This window comes from Battus philenor, unplaced genomic scaffold (genome assembly GCF_028537555.1).
Source record: "Battus philenor isolate CCGP_79_NKW_IND1 unplaced genomic scaffold, ilBatPhil1.0.hap1 SCAF_24, whole genome shotgun sequence".
Classification (NCBI taxonomy): domain Eukaryota; kingdom Metazoa; phylum Arthropoda; class Insecta; order Lepidoptera; family Papilionidae; genus Battus; species Battus philenor.
This window is the reverse complement of record NW_027181687.1, coordinates 7,012,359-7,028,929: the sequence shown is the minus strand read 5'-3', so window position 1 is coordinate 7,028,929 and position 16,571 is coordinate 7,012,359. Positions and strand designations below refer to the sequence as shown.

Below are 16,571 nucleotides of genomic sequence, written 5' to 3'. Positions count from 1 at the left end.
TAATTGACAAAAAAATAATTAAACAAATTTTATATGTAAGTTTTTATACGTCACATCTGACCCAAATATTACTACTTCCCAAATATGATTAAAGCCACGTTTACTTGGGCTCCACCAGGCTGAAAAGCAAGCGATCTCGTGGACGCCCTCTAACAAAATAGAATGAATGCTTTCACTTCGGCTATTACCGAGCTACATGCTACATGGAGACGAATAACAGGTGCAGCCGAGGCACTAGAACTGGCCGAGACATGACCTCAACACAAGGATTCCAAAAATATGACAGTTTCGAATAGAATACTGTGATTACTATTCATAAAATGTTGGCAATATTTATTGTTACAAAACTCTTTAAGATATGAAAAAGTATTTGCTAAAATTAAAAAAAAACCGTAGTGCCAAAAACCGTGGGTTTTTTAACGAATAACAAAACTAAACTACACCAAAGATGTATACATGATTAACCCTATATTTTCCTGCACTTTACAACATACACAATACTGTGGTGCAGTTTAAACTATGGTAATTTTCGCGGTACGCGGAATCCAGTCGGGCTCGCAGTCAAGTGCAGCCAGGTACAGAGCCGCTTTCTCTAAGCCCCCAGCGACACGCATGTCTGTCCTTAAACAATAGAGTCCCCCATCTATTAAATTTTAAAACACGGGGCGTCCTGGAGGTTTTGGTAAATGCACAATAGTAAAAATTCAGGAGATAAATTAATCGAGTAATATGATAGCCGACCGTAAGTCGAAAGCATTTAGCAGAGCAACTAACAACCTAAATATTTCGGAATATACAAAGAGTCATCTCATAGAGATGATCATATATCTTCTGTTTGGCAAGACAAAGTCTTTCTGGTTAGTATATTTTGAGTTATCGAAATTAAATCTAATATATAAAATTCTCGTGTCACGGTGTTCAAACTTGAACTCCTCCGAAACGGCTTGACCGATTTTTACCAAATTTTACATGCGTATTCAGTATGTCTGAGAATCGGCTACTATCTACTTTCCATACCCCTAAGTGATAAGGGTGGTCCACCCCTAAATTTTATTTTTAATTTTTTAGACAATTTTTTTGGTTTTTATTTTATTATGATACAGCATACAAAATACATACAAACCTAAATTTTCACCCCTCTACGATCAACCCTTATCTTACATTTGTTAATTAAAAACTTTAATTTTTTTTGCAAAACAACGTTTGCGGGATCAGCTAGTAACAAATAAAGATCTCTAATATAAATTATTTATTAAAACATCAGATTGAAATTTTTTTCTAAGTAAATTATCTGCTTTAGCCTTGAGAAATAGTGTAGGCTTTTGAATGCTTTGGTAATGTGTCAGCACTTGCCACACTGCACCGATGTACAAGTGCGTAAACAAAAGTTTCGTAATTCAATATGCTTGTAGGATGTATATGTATTAGATAAATAAAATTTCCGTATCAAATGTCACGTATCCTTATATATCGAAAGAATCGAAAACAAGTAATATAATATTTGAGCAATTGCAACAGTAGTAAGCCTTACATCGGATTCGGTATTGCAACAAACAACGGGGCAAACAAAAAGATAAAAGCATTTAAAATCTCCGAATTTATGGTTTGTTTGCGCGAGTTGAATACTATTCGGGGAATCCGAGCGTTTGTGAACCAATATTATTTTAATACGGATAGAACGTAACATATTTTATGCAGAATCACGCTCTTGATTGCTTGAAAGGTTAGTGAAGCCTGATGTTATTTGATTTTTATCGATATGATTTGGAAGGTTGAAAAAAATGGAGCTATAGAGCATTCGGGGTGGTAAATTAAAACAGATATTGTTAGATTACACAAATTTGCTTCAAAAATGTTTTATTTTATTTTAGTCCCATTTTCATTACCTTTTTTTGTAACAAATGACTATATTTAATTAATATTGAAACATTTTGCTAGTACATTCTTTGTAATATTATCATTGTAGCCATAGCAAGTCACGTTCAGATTTTTAACAAGGCCGATTGGAAGAAATTTTTCATAGAGCGACTTTAACAATGTCGAATGCCCACTTTGTGAGCGAACGTCCTGCGTTGAGTTTGTCGATCCGTGGTCTTCACTGCAGAACCTTGAGGCTACCGCGGCCAACTGTTCTGTTCGCTGTAAGGCCTGTCTTCTACGAATTTCATCATTACTATTTCGATCTTATAGAGAAATTTCGAGATATTTATGCTTCGCATATTTCGTCAATCTGGCGTATGTTAAATGTTTTGAAAAAAAAAACTTTTATGTAAATTCGTAAAATCGTGAATATTTTATCTTCATACCGCTGACCTAATTGATTTCATCAGACGTAGATTTATAAAAAAATGTATATATAACTTTACGGGATAACTCTGCAAATAATCACCATCACTAATGTACAAAGAAAAATGTAATATATGTAGAGAGTGTAATTATGAGAACCGGTACAAAAAGTTTCAAAGTGACGCGGTTTCATGATTAAATTCTGAATAGCGTTGAACTACACCAAAGCTCACCAATGTCTGCAAAGACGGCGTCGGTTTTAGCTCAGTCTTCAATCATAATTCTCTTGTGAGCTAAGCTCTTCTTACCTAAGTGTCATGTGTATATATATCCTCTGTTTTATTAAAATTCATTAGCTTCATGTAAGCTGGAAAGTCAGAAATACTCCGAAAATTACAACAAAAAGTGATTAAGTAATTTTAAGTTTGATTCATTGATATTTGCGATGTTTTTCATAGTTTTAACGTCATAAAGAGAGGTAAATAATTGTTAACAATTTTTATTGATTTAATTTTCAGTATATGTAATTTTTATATGTAGACATTCTTCTTCTTTCAACCGGCAGACGCCGATTACACGACAGGCCTTTCAAAAGGTCGCCGGTTTTGCGCTAGCCGCGTATTATTGTTTATATTTTTTTTTCCAAGATTGTTGTACAGCTATACCCACTTATTATGATAAATAATACGCGTTGTCAGGGTTCTTGTTGTATTTTGTGTTTGGTTACAATAATTTGGCAACAGCTGGTGAATCTAAATATATCAATAAAGCAATAACCTATAGATCAAAGGACTCAAGCAGCGGTGGGCTGGTCACAGTATGAGAAAGAAGAAAATTGAGAAAATTAGAAAATTAGTGACACTTATGAAAAGGTGAAAGAAAAAAGGAAGCTTATTAATACAGTGACATGACCATGTTGGGCACAGCACGGGAAGGATGTGGTACAAAATGTCAAACAATAAACTAGAGCGAAGAAAGCTGCCGCAGAAGTATGTATCTAAAAATACTATTTAATAAAACAAAAACAACATCTAATATCGAAAATAAGAACTTGTTTTAAATTCAGACTTCAAATCAATTTTGCTACAAATGTTAGAGCAATGAATAAGAATACCTAAAAAGACGCTACAAAATCGTAAAGAGTAATAGGTCAATCACTAATAATTGTAGCTGTCGCCAATAAGTACATATTCGAACGCAAATGTCTAAAAAGGATTTCGTTTCATTATGGTACAAATCCTGAAAATATAAGCAAATATTTTATTACCGAAAGCATTTCAAATTACGCCGTCTTTATCATTACATTGTTAGAGAGGAAAGTTAATGGAGCGTATCATTTAGTTGCGTTTGAGTCATCGGAGTGTAAGGAAGATAAATTAAGGTTTCCTTGTGACAAAAAATTTACAGAAATTGTATTTTTTTTAATCAGATTATTAAATTTATAACCTACAAGCTGTCCGGACAGACTTAGTACTGTCAAAAGTTACATTTTTATATATATTGCAGTCTTATAGAAATCTATAAATATAAAAGAAAGTTGTTTTTATTACATAATTTATAACTCGAAAACGGCAAAAAGAATTTTTGTGCTTTTTTATTTTGGATTTGTTTTCGCCCGGAACGGGGTAATAAGTATTAAAATATTCATTGGTAAAAAATATCATCAGCCTAGCCGTTTATCTAAACATAAATCAAGTCATATTGGTTAAACCATTTATAAAAATGTATATAATAATGTTTACTGAAACTTGAGCGGAAATAATTTTGCGTTATTTTAATTTTATTTAACTGTTAGGTGCTACGAAGTTCGCCAGATCACCTAGTAATAAATAATGCGTATTTCAAAGTTACCATTTAATTCATTGATTTAATGTCTTAATAATATGACCCACAATGATTATTTATAAAAGTAAGTTCTCTAACGTGTACTGAATATTTTTGGTGATGGTGCGGTTACATTGTAAAGATTTTAATACACGATAGGTTCAGTTCTCTAGAAACAAGTATTATAATCTACTCGGTGGTTTGGATAGGAAAAGATCAGTGTGGTTATTACAATGTCAATTTCAAACGAAAATCCCTAGTGCCTTAATAAAAGTACCGCTTAAGAGTTTTGGTCTTAGCAACAAATTTGACACATTCGTATTCATTTAAATAGTTTCACAATAATATACACAAAAAGTACAAATGGCGGTCTTATCACACATAGCAATCTCTGACAGATGACCATAGTATGGAAAAGGTAGAAGTACAAATAATGGGTAGTTAACGTGTACAAAACCTACATATATACAAACAAACGTATATAAACATACAAAGACATTCATACTTAAACATGCATACATATGTATATAACATATAATTTATTATAAATAAGGTATAATACATATCATAAGATGAAAAAGAAATGAATTAACGCATAAATAATCATACGTCTAGTAAATAGTTTTTAAACATTAAGTTTTTCTATAAATTTATTACAATGGATATTGTTATAAATATTGATATATTGTTCATCTTTTGGGTCGAAAAATAGCGATTTGAATAAGGTGGTAAATAGCACCAGAAATAAAGATAAGCCTAGACTTTCTTTATGCTTCGTAAAATTAAATTCCTTTGGGTTATTGTAATGTGATTAATCGAATAATGAAATAGTTTTAGGTTAGTTAAATGAAAACCATAAATAATCCTGTTAAAATGTTAAAGGTTTAATATTCCATAATTGATAATAAAGCTTGGGAATTAATTACTCTAACAGAAGTGAATACATAACAAAGTTAAAAGAGATTAATAAATTTGTAAAAGTGATCACAAAAAAGTGTGAGTTTGTTGTTAGCTTTTTTATGAATATTATGATTAGGACACGTTTGGAAATCACGTAGTTTAAGGAGAATGTTAATGTGGGAGTTTATTTTGATCAAAGTTTCTGTTGAATTAGGCTCTCCAGGCATTTTTTTCACGGCGTGTATAAGTGATCACTATAAACGGCTCTAAGCTATTAAGTTAATATATTTGCATGTTAATACAATAAAGAAATTCAACCAGCAGAGCAGCATCGAACAAAAAGATAAACAAACAAAAAAATTACAAAGAGTCGCACTTGTGTACACTTCTGTTTCCTCTCAATAGTCTAGTCATTTATTTATCTTTAGCTCTTTAAATCGATACAATATAATATTTACAACAGTACTGCTTACAGTAGTTTTTTTTTCTAACGTTGTTCGTCTATTACCGCGTATAAAATAAACTTTTACAACATTTAGATTTAATTAGGAATTATTTTTTCATTCTTCTTTCTTCGTTTTAGTGAATTCAGGATAATATCATTCACAAAAAAAATTGTTGTAAGTGGTAGTATCTACATACAGGCTGTCATAGAATAGTCTTAACATTCATTACAGGACGTTAGCCTCCTCCATAAATTTCCGATAGAATCTGTAGGAAGAGGCCTGCATCTTCTGTCGGCCTTAATAATTTCTGTTGTCATCTTTCCTTTTTCCTCCGGCCTTCCGGTCGCATGTGGTGATCGGTTCGGTTAGTCATTGTATCCACGGGCCGAGTTGGCATGTGGTTGGCAAACTGGACGAGCACGTTCTTGAAGGAGAGGCCGTGGAAGAGCCCGCCAGCTTGCATCTGCTGCAATCTTTGCAATTTGCCATTAATAAGGTCGTCTGTCTATCTAGTGGGTGGACGCCCTACACTGCGCTTGCCAGTCCGTGGTCTTGACTCCAGAACATAAAGGTTCCAGCGGTCAAATGTGTTTATAAGCACAATACTCTGTAAATGATTTCACAATTCGATGATTTTTTAGGTTAGAGTATAAATGTTAAAATCGCAAAAAAATAATAGTAAAATACATACTACATGTAAATATGTATGTTTAAAACGCTTGTTTTAATATTAAACATTTGACGACAAAACCATAACGATCTTTCGTTATGGCTATGTTTTAATTTTCGTTAGGATGTAATAAAATAAAAAACACCGGATACTAATTTTATAATTAAAGTTTAGTCATGTTATCACTAAAGTATATAGAAGAAATAAAACAACATTTTTCAATGTAATCTATGTTTACTACTAACACACAAAATTAACAAATTAAGATAAGAGCCTTCTTTGAAGTACATTTTATTTAATTATTTTTCCCATTTAAATGTAATAGACAGGTCATGTTTGATGGCACAAATTCTGACGGGGCAGTTTAGCGTCGTAAACACCGTAGCTTTTAATATTATTGGTCAGAAATAACATACTATCTTATATGCTGGTAAATAGATTTACATTTTCTATTAAAACCTCGTAAGGCTTTCTATTATAAAATCCTCTTATAGTCGCTAAGGTTTTATGTTTGTTCTGAAAATATTAAGAGTGAAAACTTCCCGACATCTTCAAAAGCTTGCCGCGCGTTAATTTGATGCAGTTCTCCGCGAAAAGAAATTAAAATGGTAATGTTTACGCTAAAGCGAAAGGTTTAATGAATTTAGCACGTCATGAATATATCGAGCGCTAAGCTAACACACTCGTAAAGACTTTTCAATTTCACGTATATCTAAACAACGGTGTTTGATTGCTAAAAAAAATTATGATTTATTTTCAAATAAAGATTGCAAGTTGATTTTGATGTTGCTTTTAAATGTGGGCGAAACTGATAAATGTTTCATGTGTATTGCGTTGATTCTTAATTGTTAATAAATCCCGACGAAACCGAGCGGTGTCCTCATGTGTCTACTCGACATCAGACGACACTGCTCGGCAATCGACTACTAGCGCTATCTGTCGGCCGCGTCAAAAGTAACAGCGTTCCGATCTCATCATCATCAACATGTTTAGTCACGTCATCAGTTAAAAACAATGTTACCGAATTCATGCGTATTTTATCATAAAGTAGAAAAGATCATAAATAAAAATCACAAAGACTATTATTGTGTTTTTACAGCATCAATCTTAAAAATTCATGTTTTTGATATCGCCAACAGTATTTTATCTATGCCCGTGTTGGAAAAAGATCACATTATTTATGTACGCACAGAAAATAGGCCAAACAATGTTGTATGAAAACATACGTTTTTTAGAAAATTTTTACGAGTTTCAAATAGATTATTCATAGCTTAGTAGCTAAACCAATTGTAGTAGTAGAAAAATATCTACCAGGTGGCTATGTAAATAACAAATAGTAATTAGCATATCCTTCATGGGTCTGAGTATAGAGTATAGTATATTATAGTATCTGATATATTAGACCTTCATTTTCTTAGTTATAAATCTAAAATTAAAAGTGCATTCTTTAATAAATGTATTCATAAGTTTCTTTTCGATCGAAGAAGCTTGGTTTGCTAACTTATTTGTATGGTTGATAATATCGTATATTTAAAAAACTGTTAAATTTTATAAAAAACAGCAACCTTCAAATTTCATTTGACTTTTTCCGGCAGATGGCGTTGTAGGCTTATTATTTGTAATGTTAAAACAACCGACGATTTATAAAAGTATGTAAGCGCCAACTTGAATAAAGGTGATTTTTTAATATTGAATTTAATTTTTCGTATCTCTTGAAGTTAGCGACAAGTTATTAATAAAGTATTGCCATCTGTTTAAACAAGAACAAATTCTACGGTTCAATGGATGCACTACAATATTAACATTTAAAAAAAAACGTCTATTTTAATTAATAGCTGTATTTACTCATTGTACAACAGACCATTAAAAAAATCGCATGTAATAAAAAAATAAGCACAACGAGCGGTCTTACCATAACATGAGAATTCTTCCAGACAACCATTTGATTAACTTATTTACCTAAGAAAAATAGAGGGCGGTTATCAATTGATAAAATGGCTTATTGATCCGATCCCTATTATAAGAAAAACTATAATACGTATATAATAAAATATTTATATAAAGTATAACACTTAATCAGATGTCATAAATTAAACACAACATTTAGGGGTAGAGCGACTTTTGTTTGCACCACAGATAAACGTTACAGTTTTTGTTATTTGCTTATGTGGTACAAACTTCTTCCATCTTCCCGCGACTTAGATTATGCGACACATTTATGAGCCTCTAATTTACAGCCCGTACGCAAGCGGTTCCAAAAGAAATATTTTACTACGAACTTGTGATAAAGTGCTTTGACTCGGGAAGTTCCCCTGCTGATTAACACAAAAAATAATTTATGTTCCTTTTGTGTTCTGGCTGCATAAATTCGGTTTTATTTTCCCTCTCTCCTTTTATTTGGTCAGAGCTTCTAATTTCATGCATTGGAATAATACTATTATAATAAAACGATGCATTACTAGTCCTTCGGTAGAGGATTGAGACTAACTTACAATCATACGATAGCGAGTTCGATTCCCGGGACACAATCTTATATAATTCACGTTTTGTGCATTAATTATATAGTTTGGCAACAGTATTATCTGCGTACTATAAAATCACACTCCGATCACCAAGCCGTCTGCCAAGTGTGTCGATTATGATATATTTTTATACATATCTCTGGGGATGACTATGCTTTTGCGGACCTAATTTAATTAGACCTAAACAGTGAGTAATACTTTACGTAATACTTAATTAATACATTATAAATTAAAAATTTATATGATCCCTAGAATTGACGAAAACGAGGCATGAATGCCCATTCAGATTCACATATTACATCTACTGAAAAACTAGCTAAAACAAATTAAAGAAATATAAAATCAATCGTAAAACATCGGGTTGACGGCGAAACACGCCTTGATTTCGGAAAAGGAAGCCTTGCGGAAAAAATGGTTCGAAATGACATGATACGTTTATATAAACTCACAAGAAAAGTCATTGTAAATGTATGAAAATATAATTATTACGTGGAATTTGATTGTAAAATCACATATTTTTAATAAAATTATTGAATTTTTTGTAACATATACCCCTTATAAGTAAGAAAAGGACCAATATTTAGCCACTTCCGCACATGCAAATCCGCAATGTATTTGGAATCTGACTTGAGAATCAGTGTGATGCGTTGATAGTGTTATAATAAAAACCATTTTGTCCGCCACCACGTCTGTTCTGTGCACTTTAGGACCCACCTACCTCCACATTAACTTGCCAATCCGCTGGGCTACATCGGTTACTTTCGTTTATCAACAGATCTCCACACTCTTGATTCGATCGCGTAGTGAAATGCCTTGCATACCCCTCTCCGTGGTCCGTTAAGCGATTATGAGCTTGCCAATAAGGCCGAAATTTGTGTACAGTGTAGTTTTAAGTATTTGTAAGTACATACATATGGTACAATTTATAATATATTTTATATATAATTTATACATACATATTTATACACTTTACGAATAACAATGTATATATATTGTGTGTTATTAAAATAAATTTTGATTTAAGCTTTTAGAATTCCTGTATATCATCACTTTTAATATCTTTCAGACTGTAAGTTATGGAGGTATCTTGCTGTTTTGTACGTCAAGAGAGAAAGACAGAAGAAAAGAGGAAAGAGTAGAAGACAAATAACTTTTGTAGATATGATATAATTTGAAACGTTTTAATACTACGTTTTTTTGGTAAAAACGCACCGAAGAGAAGATAAACCTTGATATAACTTTTTTGTATTGCTTCTTTTCGTTACAATACGATTGTTTTTATTATTAGAAATGATAAATCCCTTTATCCTCTTAGGGGACATGTGCTTAAATTAAAAAAAGACTATACTGTAAAATATTATATTTTTATTTAACAAATAAAACAAAAAGGGCAATTTTACTGAAAACCGGTTTTTTCACTATAAATAAAAAACTAAAACGTTTCAGACCGTGGTGCCCATACTAAAAATATTTGTATATAACAACTCTATCAACCTGCAAAATATCTACACTCTTCTACATAAAACCATGTATATATAATATTATATATTAATCAACCCTTTTATGTTTAATGTTTTATTTATACACAACGTATGTTACAGCAAAGTTTTTGTGGAAAGCACTTGCGGCTCCGCGTACTGCCATTGTTAGTCCGAGTTAAGTAATTTACGACCATACACTTACTGGCTCCATAGTTCTTTCTGCGATAATCGAGCAGTCATAATTTTTTAAAATTCTAATTTCGAACATATTCGTTTACTGGGTTTATTATTTTGTTAGGTTATTTAACGTCAATATTACATTTATTACAAAGACACTGATAAATATTAATTTAATTGTAGAAATAAGGCGGTAACATTGAAGTAGAAAATATATCTATAAAGATTGTTAATAATTTATGTTATTTTTATTTTTAATCCCATCTTATTTTTTTAATACTGACAAGCAAAATATCGTAGAATATTGTATGTAGTATAAAGTTTGATTAAAAAAGTATTCACAATGCGGTTGATTTGTGATAATATTTGTTTTTTACAAATTAACACTAATGTTTGCATATAGTATTTTAACTACTTTTTAAAAATTTTTGTCATGAAACGCCTATATAAAATCGATGAAAGAGTGTTTTGAAGCTTCCTGTCCTCTGTTTTGTTCAGGGTTGACTTGATCTGATTAGAGGATAGGTCCACGTGACTTTTTACAATTACAGATTGAGGAAGTTGACAGGTTATTCTTGAGCGACCTTTTAGGTCTTGAGTCGAGGATAGACTTGTTGGTGTGCTTTTCCATTTATGTTATGTGAAAATTTTCTCCATCTTTTTTCAAACTACTCAGTCTTTTCCCGGTTTCCTTTGCGACTTGACCATGACTCATAGTCGTATGGGAATATTAATCTCTTACACGATTTAGTAAAGACTTGAGTTGTAAGGTCAATATGCCGGAGTAGTTCCTAATAAACTACGTGTAAATAATTTTACAATAACGGTTAAACATAATTACGATTAAAGAGTATATATAGACTTGAGACTGTGATCTTTTTGACCAAAAGTTAACATGTATAAAATATAAGAATACATATTAGGTACGAGGAAAAAGTACTGCAATATTTGAAAAAACAAAGAACATATCAACGTCGATGAAAGTTACAACGCACAAAATGATAAAGTGAAAGTCTCTAACAGTGAAGCGAACTGTCGATCCAGATAATCCAGAGAAGGTATTATCCTTCATCACTTACAGCTTATCTACAGGTACTATTCAAATTTTTTTTTGTGAAAGAGGGTTAAAACGGTGAAATCGTTTACTGTTGTTTGACATTCCATAAAGTCACCAAAGTAATTATATGAAAATATCCGTAAGCGAATTTCTTATCATTTTTGAATCCATATTATTCAAACATCGAATGATTTGTAAAATTACTTTATCATTTATGATAATTAACAACTTACAATAGCAATAAATTTATTAAGTTTTTATTAAATGATGTCATTGAATATTTGTGGCGTAGGCCCATGTCCAGCTGTGGACATTCTACGACTAACATGATGATTATGGTAAAAAATCGTTTACTGTATAGATATATGCGTGTTTATGTTTATTTAAAAATTCAAGGCAAAAATTGTTTCTAAATATCACTATTGAATAGAAAGAAATATTACTATTTTTCTTTAAGATATAGTAGTTGCTATATATTCTCGAGTTTAATAACATATACCTACTAATAACTTAATAAGTCAAGTACAAATACATCATTATACCTATATAATGGTGAAAAGAGCCCACATTTGTCCTGCAAAATTGCAACAAAACATTTTCTATTATCTAACCGGCTACAAGATTTTTTACTTTAACTTGTGGCAAGAGTTTAGAGGATTCCACTAGAGCATGAACACAAGCACGTTATCACATGCCTTACGATCATGTGAAAAGATGTTATTTTGCGTAATCCGTGCATATAATTAGACGACGTTATTTTCATTGTAAATGTAGGAAAATTGGTTTAAAATATATATTACATATCGTTTAATAGTTGATGGTTTATTTATTTGCTATAAATACTGATGCTGAGTAAAGTTTCAGTAAAAACATTTTTTTAAAACTACTATATACGAATCAAGTCAAGCAAAATAAATCCCTATTTCGATTCAATCTATAACATATAAGTTTACTAGCGTTGTGCGGATAACCTCTGATAAATTGCTGTTATAAAAACAGCTTTATCTCAAAATGGTACGCACATCAATCTATCAAATGTCTGGGATAAGAGAAACATGTTTTCAATCTTTTTCTTCCCTACGTATACACATATAACAAGACTAAGCTTTATTTTACATAACTATCGGTAATTTTTATCTTATTCGGGAACGAAGACATGCTCTATCTATGCCGCCCTATTCTTAGCTTTCCTTAGGGCAGTAATAGTTGTTAGCTTGACCTGAATAAGGACCAGGTGATCATTGAAGAGGATTTGTGTCGTCTACTTTGTTTCTAACCAGTAGTTAATCAAAGTTCTCTGGTTGTCTGCAAGCAATGTGGCCGTAATAACTTAAGACTCATTGGTAGCGAATTGTAGAGAGCGTAATTGCGAACTTCAGTTGGTAGAAAATCGACTTATTAGTGTGCATTATAATTGATTTATTAGGTATCTGAATAAGATTTATATTGGATAAGTTTTAATATTTTCTTGTTTGGACTTTCTCAAACGAGAACTCTGTTCTTTGACACTGCTACCTAGGCACCGGAATAATAATTTATTGTTAAAATATTTCCCAATTGCATTATTTCATCAAATTCAGAATTAAGTTGATTGTGTGTGGTGGCTCAAAATTCTTGAAATGATATACAAAATAACCCTGCCATTAAAACTTTTGATAGAGAATTCGACATTTTTAATTTTAGTCGTAGTACACGTAGTTTTTATTTATAATTCTCTAACCTTACCCTTTTTTAAACTTTAATTCGTTTAATTATTTTTATTTTTTTTCACGCTGTAACAAACACGTGTTAACACGAAAAAACTTGCCAAAGGTATACATGCAAATCTTTTTTTATGAAAAACACCAAGTAGTAATAATAATAGTTTCTTCAAATTCTTATAATTATGACTCTTTCGAATCCTGCAGTATTTTTTAATAAGTGGGTTACAGCACAATTTAAGTTTCTTAATTAAATTTTTATTGTCTTTTAAAATACACGTTTAGTGTTTATAAATTTGTTCGATATTGATAATATCAGTGTTTTGTAGAGTTTACTTGGAAATGAACGAATAAATTACTAAATTCAACGCAATATTTTTTACAATCTTCGAGCGCTGGAGAAGTAATAATTCTCATTTAGTGCGCTTATCTGGGTTCGAAGTTGTGGCCTATAATCATAATTTTAATTCTTTATAGGACTTAGCTTAACGCTATACATAAGTGTATTTACGCAAAATTACAAACGTTATTAAATAAGTAAAAATGCTAGCCCAGCGGATTAAAACTTTGAAGTGGCAATAGAGAGGCCACAAATCGCACAGAACAAATGGCCGCTGAAGCTTTAAGGTTCTACAGGACGTCCACCTACAAACAGACGACCTTGTAGAGGCAGTTGGATGCTGGATGTAGGCACTTCCAATCTGCCCTATCGTAAGTCTACGGGGACGGCCTATGTTCAGAAGTGGATTGTCAACAGCTGTTATGGTGATGACGATGATGAAGTAAATCTGTATGACTTTATTATCACTAGCGTATAAAAAATTTAACAGATGGAGATTTTAGCATATCTTTTAATCGTAAAGTGGTTCCGGTTCCGGTGTCCATACTGTAAACAAGTGCGTCACGAAGCTCCGCAATTAAAATATTTAAACCAGTGATAAATAGTGCTTGAACAATTGTGTCGAGTCACAAAAATATCACACAAACACAAATAATTAATAACTGTAAGTGAACAAAGTGCAATACAAAAGCTTCGGCAAGAAAAAAAACGAATTCCATTCGGCAAGTTCTAACCTAAAAAGTTATAATCACGATCACAACATAGACAAGAGAACATCTGTCATTAAATAGTGACAAACGTATTAAATAGTCACTTGTGGGGTTGCCAGCATAAAAATTTCAAAACCTACCAAAACTAGTGTTGCCACTGCAAAAGTTGAATTTACCCTAAATATGGATATAAACATAGCATTATTATTAGAGAAGATGGAGGAGAAGATGAAACAACAAACTCTGGAAATAACAACAGCAGTGACGAAAAGCGTTATGGAAGGTATAGATAAAAAATTAAAAAACCTCACAGAAGAAAACGAAGCTCTCAAAACTAAAGTAGCAACTTTGGAACAAAAACTTAACTGGATTGAAAAAGATAAGAGGAAGAACAATCTAGTATTCTACGGAATAGACGAAATGGGTAGAACAGAAAACGAGTTAGTAAACTACATTAAAGAAACCATAATAAAAACCGGAACACATATGGATAGCCAAGAGATAAGCAATATATACAGAATAGGCCAAAAGGTCAAAAACAAAAACCGCCCGGTTGTTGTCACCATCACAACTACTTGGAAAAAACACATAATATTGAAAAATAAGTCGAAATTCCCAACAGGATTATATGTAAATGAGGACTTCCCCAAAGAGGTATTGGAAACGAGGAAGCAACTTCAGGGACAAGTTAAGGAAGAGAGACAGAAAGGAAATATCGCTTACATAAACTATGATAAACTTGTAGTGAAAAAACATCAGACAAAAACAGAGAAAAAAGAAAGAGGGGTGAGTCGGGCTCCCCAAACACGCCAGCGCAAAAAAAAGCGACCATAGAAAATGAATCTGTACTACCACAAGCAGGCACCTCAACAAAAGAAATAATGAAACCAAGCATACTTAAATACGTTAACAGTGGGAGATCAGCCTCACCTGGTGAAACAACAAAAAACTAGCGACGGGCATAGGCACCTGGAACCAAAACACTAGAAAAACCACAACTCTGTCAAAACTAACTAACAAAAACAGCATCCCAATCCGGCCGGTCACCGTGGGAGAAGTAGACCGAAACCCTCCAAAAACAAATAACAACAACGACAACATATCATGCAGTTTACAGACACAAACGCAACTAAACACAAATCAAAATGGCCCTGTAGAGCCCCCGATTCTCCAAATCAAAAGATGTCAAATATTCAATATAGCTACCCTAAACGTGAGAACCCTCAGGACAAATGAAAGCCTGATTGAATTGGAAAAAGCGCTGGAGAAGATAAAATTTGACATACTGGGTATAAGTGAAATGAGAAGGCTAGGAGAAAGAATTGAAGAGCATAAAAATTACATTCTATTTCAAAAGGGAGAAACGGCAGGCCAACGAGGAGTGGGCTTCATAATCAAGAAATCCCTGAAACAATATATACAGGAACTGATCGGGATCTCTGAAAGGCTGGCATTACTGATCATAAAATTCCCAGGTTACAAGAAGCAATGGGCAATAATGCAAGTATATGCGCCTACGGAACAAGCGGAACAATCAGTAGTAGACGCGTTTTACGAGGAAGTTTCACTAACAGTGAAAACTAACACAGATAAGCACATAATCTTGATGGGAGATTTTAACGCTCAGGTGGGTGGCAGGCAAAACAACGAAGAATATGTTCTTGGAAAGTACGGACAAGGAAAAAGAAGTAAAAACGGAGAAAAGTTAATCAGCTTTCTAATGGAACATAACTTAACCTTGATGAACTCAATTTTTAAGAAAAAGAACAAGAATAAGTGGACTTGGATCTCCCCAGATGGAGCATACAAAAACGAGATTGACTTTGTAATAAGTAGCTACCCTAAGGCATTTACAGACACCACAGTCATATCTACCCTCAATTTCAACACAAATCATCGTATGGTAAGAAGCTCTCTCAAAAAATACCCAAATAAAACTTCGCGGAAGCATATTAAAAACTTGGTGACAGATCAGCTCAAAGTAAACTATAGCAGCTGCAGCACAAATTATCTAGGAGACTTGGAAAACGTAGTAAACAGCGACAAGATTGATGTGAGAGAAAAGTATAGTCTCCTTGGAAAACAACTACAAAAATATATGACCACTAGTGAAAACCAAACCCACAACAAGTATCAACTTAGCAACCAAACTCTAGAACTAATAAATGAAAGAAAGAAATTAATATTCAACCAAATAGGGAAAGAAAACATAAAACTGATATCAGAATTAAGCAAGAAAATAAGAGAAAACATTACAAACCCTAGAATTCCACATATCAAAAACAGGAGGAGTTAAAAGAGCATTAAATGAATTAAAAGAGAAAGGCAAAGAGTGGATACCAAGACTGAAAAAGAGATCGAAGACTACCGCGAAGAGAAAAACTATTAAAGACATAGCCACAGATTTCTACCGACAGTTATACGCACACCAAGGACCAGAAACACCCAAAAATCGCAA

At 32.5% G+C, this 16,571-nt stretch overlaps 1 protein-coding gene across 1 annotated transcript; it reads left to right on the top strand.

The window, feature by feature from the left end:
* The first annotated feature begins 14,296 nt into the window (after positions 1-14,296).
* Positions 14,297-15,349, top strand: LOC137924519 (uncharacterized). The gene is made up of 2 exons (XM_068767907.1): positions 14,297-14,899; positions 15,224-15,349. Exons 1-2 carry the CDS (start codon positions 14,297-14,299, stop codon positions 15,347-15,349), a joined length of 729 nt encoding a protein of 242 aa, XP_068624008.1.
* Positions 15,350-16,571: the final 1,222 nt, after the last annotated feature.